At 35.5% G+C, this 22,398-nt stretch overlaps 1 protein-coding gene across 1 annotated transcript in view; it reads left to right on the top strand.

The window, feature by feature from the left end:
• The window catches only part of LOC132696335 (uncharacterized), a 69,301-nt gene that overhangs the window by 44,837 nt on the left and 2,066 nt on the right, over positions 1-22,398 (top strand). Inside the window, exons 8-19 of the mRNA XM_060661100.1 lie at positions 3,905-4,179; positions 5,627-5,770; positions 5,909-6,218; positions 9,162-9,466; positions 9,522-9,660; positions 11,653-11,822; positions 11,870-12,008; positions 12,058-12,260; positions 16,707-16,854; positions 16,906-17,111; positions 18,914-19,109; positions 21,032-21,255. Coding sequence (XP_060517083.1) covers positions 3,905-4,179; positions 5,627-5,770; positions 5,909-6,218; positions 9,162-9,466; positions 9,522-9,660; positions 11,653-11,822; positions 11,870-12,008; positions 12,058-12,260; positions 16,707-16,854; positions 16,906-17,111; positions 18,914-19,109; positions 21,032-21,255 — 2,459 coding nt within the window. The remainder of the gene's footprint in view (positions 1-3,904; positions 4,180-5,626; positions 5,771-5,908; positions 6,219-9,161; positions 9,467-9,521; positions 9,661-11,652; positions 11,823-11,869; positions 12,009-12,057; positions 12,261-16,706; positions 16,855-16,905; positions 17,112-18,913; positions 19,110-21,031; positions 21,256-22,398) is intronic.

Here is a 22,398-nt window from a genome sequence, read left to right on the forward strand (position 1 = left end):
GCTTATTTTTGCAGCATCAATAAAAAGTCTCCATTCACTAGAATCTTCTGGAAAAATTAGTTTATGAAGAAGCCCTGCAGCATCATTACAATATACCAAATCATCTTCTTTGGAGAAGTAACTTGTAAAACTTTCTTGCCTCGTACGAAAATATAAAACTCTGGTACTTTTAGCCAATAGATTCCACTGTTTTAACCTTGATCCGAGTAACTGTGCCTTAGATTTTGAAAGTCCCAAACCTCTAACAAGATCATTTAAGTCGCCTTGTTCAAGTAAATGAGGTTCTGTAGATGGACATGAAGATCCAGATAAAGTGTATGAAGATGAAGATGTCCTACCAGAAAGAAAACTCGATTGAGATTGTAGACCTGAAATATTTTTATTTTCAGCCTCCTGATTAACTGGTGGAACTGGAGGTGGAGTGTCTTTATCACGAGGAATTGGTCTCTTTGCAGATAGGACGTTCGGATAAACAATCTTATTTCTATTTTTTTTCGAGAATCCTCATGTAGATGTCATGCAGAAATAACAATCATTCTCATGATTTTAAGGCTCACTCCAAATCATTGGCATTGAAAACGGCATGGATTTGTGACTTTCTTCAAGCCAACCTCTCAACGTTCTTGAGCAGCTATTGCAGCATACTTTTGACAACCAACTTTTATCTCGCTCATCGATAGAAAATCCAAAATAAAGCTTATAAGCTGTTTTAACCAGATCGGTCATGACATGTCGCTGTGTTTTTAGTATGTATGTAGCAAAATCAATCTGAGGAATTTTTTTACAAGTCCGTGGCATTTTGTAACCTAAAATCACATAAAATTCTATTTTATGTTTATTGACTCTACTTAAAAAAAATACTCAAACTACACATCAAATGCTTAAATCCAATGTAGAGAACATGAACTTTATGCAAAACTTACCAAAATATTTGATTTAAAGTTTTCACTGAACTGTTGTAGTGTCACAATGAATACTGCGCATGCACTACCATAAAAATCAACTTCGGCACTTCCCTCCTTTCTCTTACAACTCTCTGAAACTCATTTTGTATGAATATTTACTTTTTGTAACGTTGACGAATCAAAAAATTGAAAAAAAAAACAAAATTGTGAAATATAAAAAAAAAATTATATCGAAAATCTAGACGTGATAGAAAAAATCGGCCAACGGGGATAGATTCAAAACGTTTGAATCATTATATTTATCATATTTTTCAAGGAGGATTTCATTGCCAACCAGTGTTAGTGATTAAGTAAAAGATTTTTGTGCTATTTGATTCCTTACCTAAATTATCACATTCCTGAATTTAAACGAATGGCATAGTTAGAATCCGAACTGTTATTTTTATACGCTCTTTTACGTCCGTTAATACTTTTCTTAAATGTTCTACCTGTTTATTCGATATAAATTTTGGGACATGATCCATATTTCAACTTGTAGAATCCTGAGTTTTTTAAGCATCTTGAGACCAAATTTAGGTAGATGTCTCGAAATTTTCTTTGTTAATTCCTTTTCAAAATTGTCTGCAAAGTGGTAGATAAAAGAATAAAAGTCAACCATTTTGTATGTGGGAGGGTGATTTCAGTTATTATGTGTTACTTGGTCCGTGTGTGAGGGATTATGTTTACAAATACCAAATAGTTTCTTAAACAAGACTTATAATAAAGTATACAATATGATCCCACCGAGTTATATCAAAAACAAATCAAAACTGTAATTACTGATTCAGCACTTTTTAATGACAAAGAAAAGTACCAACTAATAAGTGTTAATTTACAACCTGCAAAAATTATTTTCTTTAATTAAATTACATAAACAGGATATATCAATTAAGCCTGTAGTTTGGTAACACAACTAGTCAACAAGGTTAAAGACATTAAGATTGCTCCTAATGCGATTCTAGTTTCTTTTGACGTCCAAAATATATTTAATAGCAGAGACAAGTTAACCCCATCATAAAACAAAAGGATTAATTATAAAAAAAGGATTAATTATAAAAAAAAACATTTAACCCGATACTTGCAGAGTACAAGTTTTGTTTGGTGGTATAAATGCATAAATGATGTTATTGTTTGTGTTACTGGAACGGAACGACAACTACAGTCGTTTTTGAATTATATGAACTGTATACATAACATTACAAAATTTACTATAGAGACGGAACTAGATAACTCTTTAAACTTTCTTGACTTAACTATAACTAAATTACAGAACGAATTAGAAAATCAGAAAATAAAAAAAAGAAAAGTGGAACAATATTTTGGTTGGCCTATTTTAAAAATCGATTTTGAGACTATTTTTCCAAACAAGCGGCAACACTGCACATTGCATACGGGATCGCCATTGACCACGGGGGATCCCGTATGATAGTGGCTAAGCATAGAAGTATGGTCTGTGCATAGATTTAAGAAAGTGACCAATTGCTTTTGAATGGGATTATCCAAGGGTGGTCATTAACATACAATACAATAAGATTGTGGAAAATTGTGAATAATACCATTTCAGCTAGGAAAAAAAGAAGCGATGCTTCTCGAGTATAGATGAAAGTGATCAAGATATAAATGGCGAAAAATTTACCAGTTATACGAGGAACGAAGCGTGCCTACATTAGATATCTTAATTAGGAAGCTTGAAAAAAATGAAACTGGTGTTAAATGTGGCAGAACTACCTTATGGAAGTGTATTCAACACATGAGTTTTAGATTTTAAAAAATTGACAAAAGGCAAGTTTTAATGGAATCTTTTAGAATTCGGAAATGGCGACTGGAATATTTAGAAAAAAGTAGGATTTACAGAAACAACAAAAACAACAAAGGCAAATTTACTTGGTACTTGGATGAAACCTGGTTCGACACTTATGATACCCCGGAGAAGGGTTGGGTGGACTTAACTGATAAGTGTAAAACAAACGCGCCATCAAAAAGAGGTAAAAGAATAACTATTTTGCATGCTGGCTCTAAAGATGGTTGGATTCCAAATGGACTTTCTCTGTCTGCGAAAAATATTAAAGATTCTTCTCTTAATTACCATGAAGACACCACCGCTGATTTATTTGAAAGTTGGTTTAAAAACGAACTAGTTCCAAACATTTCTTATAATAGCGTCATTGTAATGGACAATGAAGTTATCACAGTAGACAGTTGACTAAAACCCCTTCCTCATGTGACACAAAAGCAACAATCCCAAATTACATGTATAATATTGACATTTATTTTCACGACGATTATACCAAAAAGCAATTAATTGAGGTTCTACAAAGCTAGAACCTACAAAAGGCATACGTCTGGGATAATTATGCAAAAAATCTAGGGCATGCAGTTTTAAGACTTCCACCTTATCACTGTATATTTAATCCCATTGAATATGTTTGGCACCAACTGAAATCATTCGTCCTAAGAAAAAGCAGAACAATCGTATATCCATATTGCAAATAATATAGAACAAATAATAATTAGAACAGGCGATGATAGCGATAGAGATACTGTTATATTATGTGAATAATTTTAAGTACCTAATTTAATTAGGTAATAAAAATTATTTGTAATTTTATTTTATTTTTAAACATAAATACATAAATAAATAAATAAATATTGTTTAGTATCTTTCCTAACAAAACCCCAAATAATTAAATTCTAAGCAAAGTACGGCCCTGTTCGGCCATATTTCATTCTTACAGATTGCCCGGGTCTTTCCTTAATTCGTATCAGTTAGTCGCTTTCTTATATCTATGAGCAGACTTTACATTTTATCCGTCCTCGGAGGTTAAAATCCAAATTAGGTATTATTTTAATCCCCGTTCCGCCTAAGAAAGGAATTTCATACATAATTATTTTGTTACAACTTTTTTATCCCGTAAAGATTAAACTATTTGTACTTCATCCATTTTTCTCTATTTGCCTAGACTAGACCCCACTGGCCGTGGAAAAGGAGATTGCGAAATTTTGGACCTGCCTTTATCGCGAATTGACGTCATCCACGAAGTGATCGTAGATCCCGATTACGATTATTACTCGAGGGATAGAAACGCGGCCATTGCGAACTGCAGGCAAAGGCCGGATCATAATTATCTCCCCTATGGCAATTATGGTCATGGTGGGAGTTACGGTGGAGGTCATAATGGTCCTCCAAACTATGACTACGACGATTATAGACACGCCCTACCGACCAGGCCTTATGGTAATAAGCGATTAGCTAACTGACCAATACTATCCAATCAATCAAGTCAATTTATTTATTTATGATTTTATAAATAAATAATAAGCAGTAATATTTCACTTTGAGGTTCTAGCATAACCTATTTATGTTTGCACCATTTGTAACATTTTCTGATAGCCTATTCAAAGTCTGGTGAAGAGTTTTGCGGTTCTACCCCTTGGGCAGTTAGATATGATTTAAGCGTTCCTTTTTGAATGCAGTAGACAATTTTTTGCTCAAATATTCAACTTCTGTATGTCCCATAAAGATGTTCTCTGGTAAACTTCTTCGTTTGGTATATAATAATTTAGAAGAAAAACAGTTTTAAGAGCTTTGCTTTTGGATTCTGTTTAATAAATATATCGGAGCATTTTCCCAGCAGGGAATCAAGTAAGTGTGATAGAATAAAACAGTTAAACAAGAATAGTCTGGAGTTTTTGCTTCAGTATTCAGCACATCTTCTTATTGCCCCCATTTTATCTTAAACACCGACCTTTAAAGCAATTAAAAATAAAAATGAATGGCTATTTTACCCACAATGCCTTTTATAACACTAATAATATTCATTTTTTCAAAGAAACTTCCACAGGCTATGGTAATACTATTTACAAAACTTCTGCGTTGATTGTTGATAAATCCAACTTGCTGCTCTTTCGACTGTTACCTTCTTTGGAGCTTAAAAAAAAGATGCAAGATATTCTTACAAATAGATCATATCGTCAACTTAAGAAAGATCCCACGTCATCCCACGTTATTAAGGCTTCTTCTCTATCAGACTCGGTGAAAAAGTCTGCCACCCTTCATGTCTCTTCAGGATTACCCCCTCGATCTATTGTCCAATATCTTCCATCCGTCAAAGACAAAATTCCATTTGAGATGCCAGGAGCACAACATTCATGCATATGCGGCAAAGAATACATTGGAGAGACCGGGCGAAAAATATGAACTAGGCTCAAGGAACATGAAGAGCCTTAAGACTAAGACAAATATACCGAACAAACTAAAATTCTTGCATGTAATCAATTCTTTTACCAACAAAAAATCCTAGAGTCTATGGAAATCTATAAGCAACCTAATAATCTTAACCGTGACTCTTGTCTTTACCAATATGTCAGTCAATCAGTCATCTGAGACGATGTCTATGCCTCTCATTTAGCTCCGCCCCCTCCAACAATAGTTTCAATTAAACTCTGAAGAAGCCAACAGGTTGATTGGCCAAACGTCATCAATAATCGACGCAGGAGGAATCCAGAAGTTTTGTCAATAGTATCACTTATTGTTGCATAACTTATCTGAATGGTTAATAAAGTTTTACCACCAAAAGAGTGGCGGAGACTACCGAACTTTCATTCATAATACTTTTGCCCGACTTTTATCATTCCATCAATCTGCGTGTCAGAATCCAAGTTGATAGGTTATCGTACTTCAGCCCCGCCCTTAAGGAGACCAGTGCCGTACCTACCAGACGGTCCAAGACCAAACGACAGATGGGGCGACAACTCCTACGGAGTTCACAGGCCTCAAGTCGATCGACGTCACGATTACGGAAGACCCGTCGATGATAGACGAGGAGGTAAATATCCGCCCAATAGTATCATATGGGACGTTTTGTGCGTTCGAACCAAATAAAATAACAGTTGTACGTCTCGCGGTTTTAGCAAATATGTATTATTAAATTTGAAGACTACAAATCTGGTTTTACTTTTTGCAGACTATTCATTTCATCACTCACACGCATCACACAGGGACTACGAGAGTAGTCACAGCTATCATTACAACTATCACAACTCAGACAGACACGATTATCAACAACAAAACAACAGATACTCCGGTATACATTATCTCCCAGCCTCACACCAAGTACCTACGCGTTTGTACGAACCTTATATCCCTCCGACAAGGTATCCGTACGCTGGTATTTATCCAGATAGGGATAAGGAACGTTGGGGATCGTATCTGGGTTCTTACGGATACTCGGAAGGCTATGCCGATCATAAATCTCGCTACGGAAATGAAAATAGGTATCGTAGAGCTTGGATTTGACTTGCCAAGGATCGGTGACGGTATCTTCGGCCGGTATGCACTTCCGCTACAGCTTCTTTATGCTTTCGGATCTTCTTCTTCTTACTTGTCGGGCTTAAAGCCCAAATTACTTTTCTTTATTTAGGACCTCCGAGGACGTTTGCCAAATTATTGTATTCGCAAAATGCAGAAAAAAGGAGGTTATGAAGTGTTAATGAGAGTACTTCTTAAGGAAATCATTGGGATTGAAAAAGTTTTGCGAATTTTCCTGTAAACTGGAAACGTTTAGGACAATTAATTCAAAGTTTCTTTTGATTGATCTCCCTCAGTGCCTCCTCAATGATTGAACACGTCTATGATAATCACGTGGTATATTTAAACAATTCGTAGTGTTGGGAATATAATTACGTTGTCGAAGGAAACTATATTTTATATTCAGTGGACGGCAAAACTATTGAACAAATTCATTTAAAAATAAGGGATTGGATTTTGATCATAATAAATTTTTTTTAACATTAATCTTAGCGCTCTCCGCTGTAATGAGAAGACAACAGAGCTTGAAGGTGCATAATCTCATGCCATAACACATATGCGATTCGATTAGGACATAATATGCCAATTTTAGTACATCAATGTCACTGTCTTACAGCCAAGATGCTTTTGGCGAGATCTTGTCGGTAAGGAGGTTTACGTGCTCCCTCCAGTTCAGCTTCGGGTCCATCAAGACACCAAGAAATTTTGTTTTGTTTCAATTTGCAGCTTCATCGACACGTCTATGAGAGAAAATCATATTCACTGTTTTCGTTTTGCCCCGTATTGCTGGCCTGCTTCCATAGTTTGATTTTTTGAAATATCGATTTTAGCGATGCTTTAGTCCACTATTGATATAGTGGACTCATCAGTAAATGAAGCCTTCTAAGAGTTTTTGGTGTTTATTGATGAGATATGATGATAAATGTCATTAATGTACATTAACAATTAAACTGGGCCCAGAACTGAACACTGAGGGAGGCCGTTCACCACACTCAAGAATGACCATACAAGATTCTTGCTATTTACATTAAAAAAAAAATTCCACTTATTCACAAACACCGAATTTAATTTTGAAATGAACAGGTAAATAGCTAGTACCAGAACAGTTCTTAAATTGTCACATTTGAATTTCTGTCAGTAAACAAATTGAATATGGTTCATCTAAATGAAATTCGGAGAATTGAAATTTTAATTCTTATTGGATGTGGATACAAAACGAGGACTCAAGAAGAAGATTGTAATTAATTTAACGTAAAATACCCATTACAAGATCCATAATGAGTAAAATTGAGAAAAAATATATAGAAATACTGCGACCAAGAAATTATTTTATACTAAAAATTTATATATCCGAATAAGGGAACTCTTTCACAAATTCTGACGTAATTTAAAACAATTATGGGAGAACTTGCGAATTTTCAAAGTGCTATAATTGGCAGTTAAGGTTCTCATCAAAAAGTACCCCTAAATATTTTAAGGTTCCGGTGGAATTTATGTAAAGATCGCACAATTCGTGTCATAGTCACAACCAAAATTATGAATGTTTATTCTTTACAAGTCTGGAGCACCAGATTTGGTCCTGGAACAACTAATGATTCAGGTTTTATCCAAATTAAGTGACAGCAGCCATTTTTTACCAGACTTGGTAATTCTTCAGCCTTTGCGGCGGTGTTTTCAACAATAATCAATGCCGCATCATCCGCATAGCAGACGCAATATATAATGTAAACAAGATTTTACCCAGAACGGTGCCCTGCGGCACACCATACCGTACTGGAAGAGAGTAGCTCAAGGCGTCACCTACTTTAACCTTTTGCAGTCTGTCTTGTAGATATGATTTAAGCAATACACTCTTTTCTGTCATTAAAACATCCGACTATGCTGCCAGCTACCTTAATCGACGCGTCTTCCGTGCCTACTTTTTGATTTGATAATATAATATTTGATAAAATATTTTTTTATTTTTTAACCACTTTGTTCTTATAACGTACTAAATTGCATTTATTTTATTACGCAATGTTGATTTAAACTGCTTAAATTTGACTATAAGCTTACGAAATGATTTTGTAAATCAAATTTGTATTTTTTATCTATTACAACCTCCTACGGGACGGCAATGACTGATCTTTTATATAATTTTGTGGGGAATTTTATAACCTAAAATAGGAGAACCCGTCTTTTTCCATAAAAATGGAAAATAATGGAGATATTCGTCAAAAAGTTAAAAACGTACTTTTGTACGGGTTTTTGGGAACTTTGTCGCCCTCGTAGGGATGGGAACTTTTAGTTTTTTTCTTTAAAACGGGAAAATAAGGGAGAAATTTGTCAAAAAGTGAAAAAATGTACCTTTGAGGTAGTTTTGGTTAGTTTTGGTCACCACCATCGTAGAGGTGGGGACTTTTAGTATGTTAAATAGTACCCCAAGAACTACTACTCCACCAATTTTCAACTTTTTTATCTATTTCAACCTCCTGCGGGACGGCAATGACTGATCTGAGTACCAACTTCTTTTATATCATTTTGTAAGGAATTTTATAATCTTTAAGTATTTAAGTCTTTTTTCATGAAACGGGAAAATAATGTACATTTGGGGACTTTTAGTATTTTAAATAGTACCCCAAGAACCACTACTCCACCAATTTTCCACTTTAAGGGAACTTGTTTCGGGTCTAACCTTAAAAGTCCTAGAGTAATATTACCGGACCTACAGGAAAAGCCCGAGCAAGTATTTCATACTATTTCCACTTTTTAAACTGCTTCCTAAACAAACCGCAATTCTTGGGTGCCCTTACAAGCTTTTGCTCACCGGCAGCTTTTTCGGCACCTCCTTATAAGGTAAGTAGATGTACCTGTTAGAACGAATTAACGTTTTTTTAAAAACCAATATAACAAGACGTTACATCGGACAGGAGGAACCATTACCTACCGAGGAAGCCCGAAATTCCGTCAGATTGGGGCTTGTACGGAGGTACCTACGGAAACGGCGGGATTTTAGAATATAAAGGTTACGCTGACAAACAAAACTACGACTATTGGGGGTTCAATAAGTACCAAGGATCCAGGTACGATTCGAAAGCGCCACCTCAAAGTTATCTGCCTCCAAAACCTGCAGTTACCCAAGTAGCTTTGCCGGGACCGGTTGTATATGAATTGGACAACTTTATTGTACCCATAGAGTCGAAAAGGCCGGCGGGGTACGATTTCCTCAAGGATGGTAAAATTTAGACATTTTTGCGGGCATTTGGATCCCTTAAACGGTGTGTTTGTAGAATGTTCTCTTCGTACTGCTACCGGATTTCGCCTGCACAAGAGAATCGTTCGCAAATTCTTCGTGGTACCGAACATATACGAGTGCGAGCTGTTGTGCTTCAAAGAAAAGCAATTCGTTTGCTCCTCCTACGCTTTCAGGTCGGTAATTCTATTCGACATTCAATTTTTTATATTCAGGGCCATTCCTTAAGTATAATGAAATAGCCTAGTTTTGTTATAACTATATAGTTATTAGATAATATGGTAAAATAGCCTTGACAGGTCTTGAAAGAAAAGCAATTCGTTTGCTCCTCCTATGCTTTCAGATCGGTAATTATGTTCGAAAGTCAGTTTTTTAAATTGCGGGGCAGAGTGACCAAATTTTAATTGAGAGGGATTTCTGTTGTTGGTTTTTAATTTAATAAACATGGGAAAAAACTTATTTTGTAGACATTTGTTAAAAAACCAAATGTTATGGGAACCTATTCGAGAAACAATTTGACACACCAAATAGCCAATTTCAGGTTCTTTGAAAAATTGAACTGTCTTGTTTTGTTGTAACCATATAGTTATATTATAGATTGAGATTGAGGTTTATTTTGAGCAGCACCATATGGAAGTGAATAAAATAGGTTACCATCAGAAAAACAAAGGCACCAAGGCTTGAAGACAAAACGTACTGTTCATCTATGGATAAGTTGAACGAAAATATGGCAAACTGTAGATTTTTTTTATTTATTACATCAAAGAAGGGTCTAACTTTTGAAAAATTATCATTTTTATCCAACAGATTATTGTCAGTAAGTTTTGCTTTATCAATTGGAATCTATTGCGGCTCATACTATTTTTTATGAGATCAATTCCTTTGTCTTCATCAGTAGACCAATAATGCTAAATATATGGCAATGAATGATAACCCGAGAACAATAAAATGCCTAAAAAATTTAAAAGTTCATTTTGTGACAACGAGAATTCATGGCGGTAATTGTCTTGAGTATATTTTACCGAAAATTTTAAAATCAAATCAATCACTTCGTCATCAAAAAACATAAAAAATAATTCAAGTGGAGTTTTTCCAGAAAGCCTATTTTTTAGTTCCTCACATGATCTAAATTCATAGGATATAGGTGTGTGAGTGTACTCAATCTGACCTTTCTTCCATTTGACGGTAGAAGCAAGACTGCCGTTTGCAGAAAGCATTTTTTTTTTAATTCCAGGGTTTCATTATCTGAAGAGTACCATTGAGGTGCAGTAGTTGATGAATTACAGGACTGTTGAAGGACAGCTGTATCATTCGGTGTATGTAACTCGAAAGTTCCAGCTATATCAATTGGTTCCCCAAACTCTTGTAAATTTATGTTATCGTTCATATCTTCTTTGTCAGTCAAGGTATCCATGTCGGGTGGAATATAGACCGCGTCAATATGTTCTGTAAATATTTTTTCACGTTATTTTTGGCATAAATTTACAAGGAATAGAATGCGACAATACATAAGAATACGTAAATCCAAATAATATTTACGACTTTCATTGTTATTGTCCTCATCCATCACGATCTCCTCCATAGCGGCCTCTAAATCATTTTGAGTCAAATACCCCGGAAATGCCATATTTTATGAACTGTAACGTTCACTGTAAAAGGCACAAGCTAAGCAATAACAAAGTTTTGTTTCACAGAGAAAACCAATGGTGCATTCACGCACCAGTAAATATTTTCAAAAAATAAAGCATAACCAATATAGTATTTCCAATGTAGGTTTTCTGCGATGTAATCTACATGCTATAGACTTAACAAAAATGGCAATAAAAATCTAAATTTCTTTTTTACTTTTTTGGATTTACTTGAAAATGTGATACAAATTTATGTACCGCTTTTGTTAACTTTTGAAGTCATATATAAGATCTTTCCTTTACACATAAATTAGCGATTTCTACGGTTTTATGTCCTTTAGTAGTGAAAATAATGAAATTTCTAGATGGATGTGCAAAAATATTTCCCGGACGTGAGAAAAGAACTTTTAATACTTAAATATCTAGGAAGCACATAAAATAGTTCTTAGTTAGTTCCTTAGCAGTTTGCATAAAATGTATGGAAATATTTTATTTCTCTCTTATGAATCTGGGGCGACTATACATAGGGGCACGTTTCAGATATACGGTGAGTTTGACAACGCCCACGGACAACTGCTTCCTGAGCGATCGAAATTATAAGGAACTTGATTTTTACGTGGACTTGGAACCCGATAGAGATTTCGACATCTACACGATGAACAACAAGGCCAGGTGTCAGGAATCTCTTATTTTGGGGCGTCACGAAAGCGGTAAGTATTAGTAAACGAGATCCTTAGGCTCCAAGGGAATTTTTTAGATTGCTTTTGGAGAGTTAGAAGCGGTCAGCGACTAGATCACGCGGTAGTTAGAGATTCGCTGATCGCGAAATCTGTCGTGGACTGTCAACTAGAGTGCTTGAAGAGTAAAAGGTTCACCTGTAGGGCATACAGCTTCCGGTAAAAATATGCAAATGCAACGCGACACTTTTGATAGTTTATTTTTTAGATATACCTCACCTATTATTGGTGGGATCATCGATAATTGTCAGCTGACCGACTGGCCGTTCGTGGAGTTAGATTCGAGACTACATTTCGTCGCTGAGCCGGGATTTGAAATTTACGAGAGAGGAAGTTTCGGCCACGGATGTGAACCGGATCATTTCGGTATTGGGGGACGTCATAGAAAAGTCGGAGTGAAGATCGATCAACGTACGTAACATTTGCAAAAGGATGTTCGGAAATTGAGTTCGGAAACTTCTTCTTCTTCTTCTACTTCTTGGAGATCTGTCGATCTGTTAATTCTTTTCCTGTGATGTGGATTGCCAACTATCTTTCCACCTTTTAGGTGGCCTCCCGGGAGGTCTTGGGCCGGGCGGGTTGTTTTCCAGGACTATTCTCGGAAGTTTGTTCTCGTCCATCCGTCTTATATGGTTGTACCACTGCCTCTTACGTTGTCTTCCCCATATTACAATATCTTGTATCCCGCACTGCTCTCTGACATCTGTGTTTCTTACTCTGTCTTTTCTTGTTTTCCCCACTATAGTCCTCAGTGTTTTCATCTTTGCTACGCTTAGCATTTGTTTCATCTTGTTGGTGTCTTCGCGAACTTCCGTGCCGTATGTCGTGATGGGTCTAATATAAGTCTTGTAGATTGTAATTTTGCCATCCTTGCGCATGTACGGATTGGACCATACTATATTTCGTAGGCATCCTGATAGTGCGGATGCTTTGTTAATCTGGCTCCTTATGTCTTTAGCTGGGTCGTGGGTGCTTGATATATCTATGCCCAGATATCTTAATTGCATCACATGTTCTATGGGTTTGTCCTCCACCACCAGCTTACATCTGTGCGAATCCTTCGCGATTGAGATACATTTGGTCTTGCTGATAGAAATGTTCATATTGAGTTGACGGCTTTCAAGAAAGAACTGGAATAGTTGTCTCTGTAGGTCGTTTTCTGATTCGGCGATGATTGCTGCATCATCGACGTAGCACACCATTCCAACTTTTACCTGTTACTTTGTTTATAATTTTGTCCATGATAAGATTAAACAAAAGGGTGCTTAGACTGTCACTCTGTCTGATTCCTCCCGGTGTTAGGATAGTTTCAGTGAATTGATCTCCTACCTTGACCTTTGTTATGTTATTGTTATTTATGTTGTGGATTATCTTCGTTATGTTTGCTGGTGCCTTATTTTCCATTAATATCTATAAAACGTCTCCCAATCAATGATCAATGTTAGGTCAATGAAGCAGATATGCGCTGGTATGTTTTACTCTGTGGTCTTTTCTTTTATATGTTTTATTATGAACATTGCGTCTGTTGTTGACCGTCCCTTTGTGAAGCCCTGTTGTTCTTCAGCATTCTTAATTTGTGCTTCCAGTTTGTCCTTGAGAATACTCGTGAAGAGTTTCATTGCCGTATTCAGGAGAGTTATTCATCTATAGTTTTCTGGGCAGGTTTTTAGTCCTTTCTTGAATACAGGTATGCTTATGCCATTCGTCTGGTGTTTCCGTTTTGTTTAAGATTTTGTCAAATAGTTGCGTTAGTCTCCTTGCGAGTTCGGGGCCTCCATATTTTAAAAGCTCGTTGGGGATGCCGTCCGGTCCGGGTGATTTCGGAAACTTGAAGGAAAGAAACAACGTGGAGTTATAGCTTGTCTTGTGGCCTTAATACTCAACGAAGTAGGCTGGTATTTTGCACACAGCCCTGATTTAGTAAATCTGTCACTAGAGGGCACTTTACCTACAACATTTTTTTCATTTTCCCTGTATTTTATTCATTTAGACTGGAAATCGATTCAAAAATAATAGAAAATAATAGAATGAAGTAATAGAGCAAACAATGAAAGCAGGATATCTGAAAGAAATTGTATGGAAGAACAAATACGGACCACTATGAAACTTTCGCAACATCGATGTAACCTGATTGTGAATACGCCCTGCATAAAATGTCCTTCACATCTAGTCGAACTTCAAAGTTACGGCACACTTCGGTAAATATTAAAATTTGTACTGGTAATTGCAATTTAAAATTACATTTTTCCAAATATCTTGCGACCCCTGTACCTTAAACTCTCTCTCGACACAGTTTACGATACCGTTCATATGAAATTATCACATCTTTAAAAGTTTTTCATGTATCGCCAATAATTCACCCACAAAAGCGGAAATTTCTAGGACCTATTAGAATTTTTTGCCTACGAACGACGTACCCTGTATACAACTCCAACAATGTTCGAAATGGTTTTCAAAAAACTACTTGTATTCTGAAACCATTCAATACGTGGTAAAAAAAAATAAATAAGAACTAAAAGTTCAGATTTTCACGAAATTATATATTTTGACATGACAATTGTTTCGACAACACCGTGTCTTTATCAAATGTCGTAGGTAATATTAAATGACGTCATCGCTAGATTGAGGGCGAGAAATAGCGATTTTCAGTTGGATTATTTCAAATATCTCGAACAGCGTATGTGATAGACGAAAACCGTAAATACAAAAATTGTAGCTCTCGATACGGCCTATAACACTGTTTGAACGGATTAGCCACTGTTTGTACCACTTTTGATACCAATTTTCAATAATAAGAGGACGTATTTTTCAGTTTTTTTGAATTTGCGGCGCACCCTGTATATTTTTGAAAAATTGTCAAGAATAAAAGTTTATGGAGTCGTTTCCTCTGCGTCTTCTAGTTCAAGAATATTTTCGGTCTTGTAAACGGTTTTTGAAAAATGGTCGTTTTTGTAGACCCTTGCACATGCGATTTTTATTTTTTTTTAAATACTTCCCGAACCCCCAGCCCTCCCATTTTCAATAGGTTTCGTCATGAGGCAAAGCTGCATTTATGTGCCAAATATGAAGTCGGTTGCTTCAAATTTCGGACACTTATCGTGTTCCAGCCAGGTGAAAAAAAACAGTCGAAAATCGCGAAAAAAAGATGGATACCGGTATCGGATCAGGGCCATTTCTTATAAGCTTATGTGCCTCGTGGATGTTTGAAAAGGAGGCAAATTTCAATTTTGTAGCTTCAACGATTCGAAAGTTATTCAGGAATAACCAAAAGACGAGAACGGAGAACGGAGAACGAACAGACAAAAAAAATTTTTTTTTTTACGGTGATCATTTTTGTACCAACGGCGATCCCGTAGGACTTACCGTTACGGATATATAAACTTTTTCTATGAGCCCAGATACTTTTGAAAATTTGATTTCATCGATTTTTGAAAGTAAGAAGAGTAAATACGAACAGAACCCTACAAATGATGAGAACAGTTGAAATGAAAATATTATAAACTATACGGGGTAAAACTTTGTATGACAGAATAAGGAATGAAAACATGAGACAGCAGTGCGGAATACAAGAAAAAGGAAAGTGGGTGAGGCAAAGACGAAGGTTTTGGAACAAACACATAAAAGAATGGTAAATCGTAGAATCGTTAAGAACGCCTGTTCTAATTATTATTTGTTCTATATTATTTGCAATATGGATATACGTTTGTTCTTTTTTTTTCTATATGTTTAACAGAATTTGCCCAACTTTGCGGAGGGATGTTAAAAACTTCGGTTTCTATAAGTTCGAGTTAACTGGAGGAAAAACATTGTTACGACGAATGGCAGATTTCAGTTGGTGCCAAACATGTTCAATGGGATTAAATATACAGTGGTAAGGTCTTAAGGCCTTAAAACTGTATGCCCTAGATTTTTTGCATAATTATCACAGACGTATTCCTTTTGTAGGTTCAATTTTGGTATAATCTTCGTGAAAACAAATGTCGTTATTATACTTGTGGTTTTGGATTGTTCCTATTGTGTCACATGAGGGAGGGGTTTTAGTCAACTGTCTACTGTGATAACTTGCATTGTCCATTACAATGACGCTATTAGGAGGAATGCTTGAGTCAACCCAACCCTTTTCCGGCGTATCATAAGTGTCGAACCAGGTTTCATCCAAGTAAACAATTGGCCTTTGTTGTTCTCTGCAAATCCTAATTTTTTGTAGATATTCCAGTCGCCATTTCCGAATTCTAAAAGATTCCATTAAAACTTGCCTTTTGTCAATTTTTTTAAATCTAAAACCCATGTTCTGCCACATTTAACACAGGTTTCATCTTTTTCAAGCCTCCTAATTAAGATATCTAAGTAGGCACGCTTTGTTCCTCGTATAACTGGTAAATTTTACGCCGTATTATATCTTGATCACTTTCATCTACACTCGAGAAAATGTCAGCATCGCTTCTTTTTTTCCTCGCTGAAATGGGATTATTCACAATTTTCCATACAGTTGATGTTGGAATTTTCGTCAATGTGGCCGTTTCTTCTAAAGATGCTTGTTTGTTGGCACCACGTTCACTTTCTTATTTCTATGAACAGACAATACAGAATAGAGGAATCCAAAAGATTGAATTTAAGTATGGGGTATGTTACATCAAAGAGCAATCCAAAAAGGAGAAAGTTTGGTAGCATAGGAAAAAGATTACAAAAATGCTCGCCATTTCTATTTCAAAAGATCCGTACCTTTTTTTCAATTCATTGGTTAAGGAAACTGCCACAACACCACTGGGTACAAAAGTTAAATCTAGCTTTGACTAAAAGATTGTTCACTGATTTTCTCTGATTTTTATAACTAATACAATTCTATTCTAATCACAGTGTGCTACATCGGCTTTGGCTCTGCCGCAAGGCTACTACCACAAGCAACCAGAAAATCAGTTTACGTGCCGACCGAGCTCGATTGCAAACAAGAATGTTCCAAATCCAGAGACGGTACACTGTTTAGATGCATGACTTTCAGCTATAGGTAAACGTTTTCTTTTTAATACCTTTCCTAGACTAACTCGTTAAAAACTAGAACCGGAGGTCCACATTTAGCGCCCAACTGTTACCTATCGGACATCGTGCAAAGAGATTTGCTACCAAATGTGGACTACGTCGGCGACAAAGACTCTTGGTTGTTTACCTGGGATAATTACAATCCCGAATGTACCGAGATAATAAGTAAAGCTTATTACAACGGTGTATCCGATCGCAGGAAAATAGACGAAACATACGGATTAGGTATCGCATATCGTTTTATTACTCACGATCCAGTCAAAATAGACAAAAACAAATATAAGTCAAAACTTGGGCAAAATTAGCAAAGGGCTGAAAATTGCTAGAGACCCTTCGATTCGAATTGTGCAAAAAATTTTATTCAAATTCAATCACACAAAATTGAGTTTTTTTTTTATTTTTCTCGGAAACGCTAAATTTTATCGTGAAAATAGATCTGACGAAAGTTGTAGATCGTACAATTCTCTTCAAAAATTATTGAGGCACTTTTTTTCTCACTACTCACCATTCGTGAGATATCGTGGTTTCAACTATTAGAAAATTCATATTTTACATAATATGCACACATTGCCAGGTAATGCACTTGGCGCTTTTTTTTTGACGTGGTTTCCCCACTACTCCACTACCCATTGCAATGAAGAAAATTTATTTATTTATGAAGTATGGAATAGGTTGTTTTCTTCTAAATGTTGTTACAATAGATAATTGTCTGCTACTACTTCAACAATTATTTCTTCTTCTTGCAGAATCTCTGTTCGCTGTTCTAAGAAAAGGGATGCATCAATTATCTCTTCATTAGAATCATAAATAATTTCTTCTGTTGTACTTGATTCAATATTGGAGCAAGAAAGCAAATAATCCCACTTTTTGACAGCCACAATTCTTACTACAACCTGTCTCGTAGTTACAGAAAATAGTATTGAGCAGTTTTCCTGGAGCAGGCGGGACTAGAGTGTGAATTGGCTCCAAATAATTACCTGTGGATTTCCGACCCCAGAAGCAGATGTTGGAGGTAGACAAGACAACTGACAATCATCATTATTTTCAATGTATTGAAATATTTCCTCCATCGCCAAGTTTACTTCAGGACGATCGACTTCAGACGCCAAAAATTATTCTGATACTTAGCCTCAGAACGCGTCCAAGCTACCTTTAAAATGGAATCTTTAAATTTCAGTGTCGAAACATTATATATTTTACGATAAACACTCTGCGCTTTCAGCTTCTTCATTTGCTCCATGGTCACAAAATGAATAATAAGTTGAAATCTGGCACACTTGTGCTCTAGTATGAGCTGGACTTATCGTGAATGTACTACCTTGTTCTGTCTCACGTTGTATTTTAGCTGCACTTATGCTAGTCCTTCGAGTGTACATTTTACTATACTGCACGTGGACTGTCACAGACTGCTTATCTTCAAATAACTTATCATTTCTTTCAACACTTGCATGAATCAAAGTTTTCATTCCACGATCAACAACAACAACTTCACTTTCTTTCAAAGCTATTTGACAGCACAAATTAAAATTGAAAATATTACCAATCATTGCTCACTGCAAACAAATTTTCAAAACCAAGGGTGTATACCGAATAATCTCGTTTACTTCCTTCAAAAATAGGCAAGTATACGACCCTCCACACTCCAACAAAGACGTAGCTAGCAGATGTTACTCAAAGTTACAGACTAAAGGAATTAGGGACTGACAGTATAGTCGTTTCTTTTTAAAAACTCGTTCAATTTATACAAGCTTTATTCAGTAAGTAACGCCATAGTTTATTATTTTTATTTATATTGAACGTCCGATGACGTGTGTATTAATTTTCCAATAGTTGAAAAATTAAACAATTTTTGAAGATAATTGTATGATCTACAACTTTTACCAGACCTATTTACACAATAATGTATACATATGTATGATGGTGCATTTAACGTATCTGAAAATTTTTGGCTCTATGCGAATTTTGGCTAGGTCAAATGTTTATTTTGACTAGATTAGCAGCTTCATTCTTAAGTTGAACGGTTGCAGACTTCATCAACGCGCTGGATACATGGAGGGTGTACAGTGTAAGCGGGTGGCCTTGCCGCAGGGGTAGTTTGTGTAAAGAAAATCTGGAAGCCGGCTTTTGGTTTTGCGAATTGGAAGGAGGCGACAAGAGCGCTTGGGACTACTGCTGCAGACCGGACCATCAGTGTGGTGTTTCCAACGGATACCCGTACGAATGGTAAATAATATACATAGCTACAAACGGTCCTTCTCGGATCAACAACACCTCATGCACACAATTACAAGTCGAAAATTTACTTTGCCGAAAAATTTTCAGCGGGATCTTTTATAATGGAGCTTTTGCTTTAGTAAGAAAAAAACACTTTTTACCGTATTTTTGTTTTGGGGACATTTTTATTTCCTCTTTAGTTTTACCAGAGCCGTCCATATGGGGTTCAAACTGATTTATTTGACGAAATATTTTCTCTAACAATTGAAATTATCGTTGGAAACCTATTTTTGGCTATTAAACTTCCTTTCTTGTAAAAAAATAAAAATCGACAATGGTTTGTTAGTTGTTTGTTATCTGTGAGTACTTTCAACAGAATCAACAAATTTATTTAAAAAAACTTCCAATATGTGATTAAACAACTATTGTCACGTTATTTGTAGATTGCGTTTAAGGTGTTATAAAATTAAACTGAGCTTATTTGACCTTTGTTAAATTCAACAAACTCACTTGGCATTTTTAAAGGTATAATAAACAATAGGGTAAGGTCATAAGAAATATTTTTTCCATTCGGCTTCAATGGTAATTTTTTATCGGCGAAATTTTCGAAATTCTTAACTAAATGTATTAAATGTACCATAATGAAAATTATTTAATTGAATTTGAAGAAAAAGGAAAATACTAAGAAGATATATTCTGAAGAAAATTCGAAAATATAATCTTTTAAAAAAAAATCATTTTAAAATTTATTTTCATTTATATTTATTAATTAAACACTAACCATATGCTTCCCCACATCTTAAGTGTATTTTTTACATATTATTTTAAGGTAACAGTTTCTTTAATTACAATGTAATACAAAAAAATGTTTGTAGATTACTTAAAAAGTAAAAACGTGTGAAATCTTCATGAAATTTGTGAAATTTGATGTACCAATGTGGACTGGTGATTTGCGTTTACAACATATTGATTTAAGTTTTCATCTTAAAATCGCTCAGGAATTGACAAAACTCGATTGTTAAATGCGCCGTATATTATTTTCAAAAGTGTCAAAAGAATATGTCTCGTTTATAATTTGTTTTAAGAAAAAAAAGTTAAATACAAAAGTTGTAGATGAGACTAAACAGTTTAAAATTATTTTCAAATATTATACATGGTGATTTATAAATTTGTGTGAAATCAAATTTATATTTTTTAAATAGAATACCCTGTATATTATGTTTTTTCTGCAACTATTAACAATAATACTGTTTAAATTGTTTTTTCATACATGCTATTATAGTAATTCGCCTGTGTGGACTTTTCACGTTCAGCTAATATTTATTTTATTCTCAATCTTTTCTTATATTTTCGCATGGTTTCAAAATGTTCAGGATTTTGTTCGTAAAAATGTGTAAACTTTAAAAAGGTACTAAATTTAGGCATAGGAAATGCTTAACAAAATTGAAAGGATGTCCATTTGATTTTTTTCACGAAAATTAATATTTTTCAGTTTTCCTCACCCTGAATAAACGATTCGAACTAACTTTAAGACAAGTAGAGGATAAATACTTTGCTATTTTATAGAATTTTTGGCATAATAAAATTACAGCTGTCGCAAATGGCGCCAGAAATGAGTGAGAAACACACGGCATTTTTGACGAAAAAATAGCCATAAATCCGAAAACACTCAGTATAGACCATAACAACAATACATTGGGAAATTGTGTATAAGAGAGAGAATATGGTAATGCAATAATATACAGAGTGTTTCATGTTAAAAATATAAGTTTCGGTCCCAACATATCAATTGTAAATTGTTTCTTTTAGTCTTATCTACATATATCTTACCTTATCTTCTATAAAATTATTTTCCAGAACAAATATATATTCCATTGTGACTTAAAATATATTCCAGAGAACATTTTTTTTTCTATGGCATTATTTCGAAGGTGTTACGTTGGTCCTGCAAGATCGCAATGGAGGAAATGCAGCGACAGTTATTACCCTTACGGTCACAATGTCATAGACCGAAACTACCTGCCAAAGCCAAACAATCGGCCGCAATTTAGACCCGATAGACCTGCGGCAAGTCCATTGACCCCGCCCATTCAACCAACGCTCGACGAATACGAGACGCAATTCGACGATCAATTTTTAAGCCCTCCAAAACCAGGTGCGTAGTGTATACATGATTTAAAATTGCAGTATAGTCCGTACGATTTGCGATGACATTGTCGGTCAGTCAGAGGAAGTGCCTCAATATTTTATGGTGTGTTCGTAGATATAAGAAAGTGACCAATTACTTTTGAATGGGATTATCCAAGGGTGCTCATTATCATACAATGCAAGAAGATTATTACCTAATAATTTCTTTTCGCGGAGTAACCACCGATATCAAAAGAAAAGGGGCGGTGAGCTCGGTAGAGCTTTAAAGTGGACTGTAGGCTTTAAAGATTTAGAAACACTACCGATCGCCAAAGAACTTTAAGGTCTCACCTTAAGCGCGCGCCTCCGTCGCCTCAGCAGGCCTGCTTCCTCTTTGCTGTAAGTTTTGCTACTCAATTCGCAGAACTTACTGGTGTTACGCCACGGACAACATAAAAACGCACAACGAAAATCGTTAGAATTAAAGTTCCCTTCGCGGAAAACGCGCCACAGATCTCGCTGCTGGCGCACACGGAATGTTAATGCACTCCCGATCGGCTTGACCCAAAAAAAACTTTAACGGCAATACCGCGGTAAAAAATGTTCCAGCAACTTAAATTTTTATTTGAGTACGCACAAAATTATTTGTCCCAAAAACCCGACTAAACATAAGAAAACTTTCTCTCTTTGCAAATTACCAAAAAATAAAATAATAAAAAAAATTATATATATATACAAGGACAGACGTGTGATCTGTCCACCTAAAGTTTCGGAATTTAAATTCAGATAAAATTGTGGTCCGTAATAGAAAATAATTTTATACCTACCTGTGTTTAATATTCTTTGGTTTGGTATACTACTTAGTTTAAGTTTATCATTCTTATCAATCATTCTTATTTCGTGTGTAATACAGCGCGTGTTAAATCGTGTGCGAATTATGCAAAATATGTGCGAGTCTAGTGTATCTCAGGAGATGCTCCCGCCAGAATGTAGAAAACACTGAGACTAAGGAAATTATAAACAATGTTTATTTAACTCTCATTGAACGTGGTGCCAGCAAGCAAGCATCTTTAGAAGAAACGACCACATTGACGAAAATTCCAACATCAACTGTGTGGAAAATTGTGATAATCCCATTTCAGCGAGGAAAAAAAGAAGCGATGCTGAGATG

Source organism: Cylas formicarius, unplaced genomic scaffold (genome assembly GCF_029955315.1).
Source record: "Cylas formicarius isolate icCylForm1 unplaced genomic scaffold, icCylForm1.1 PGA_scaffold_10__41_contigs__length_53128322, whole genome shotgun sequence".
Lineage (NCBI taxonomy): Eukaryota > Metazoa > Arthropoda > Insecta > Coleoptera > Brentidae > Cylas > Cylas formicarius.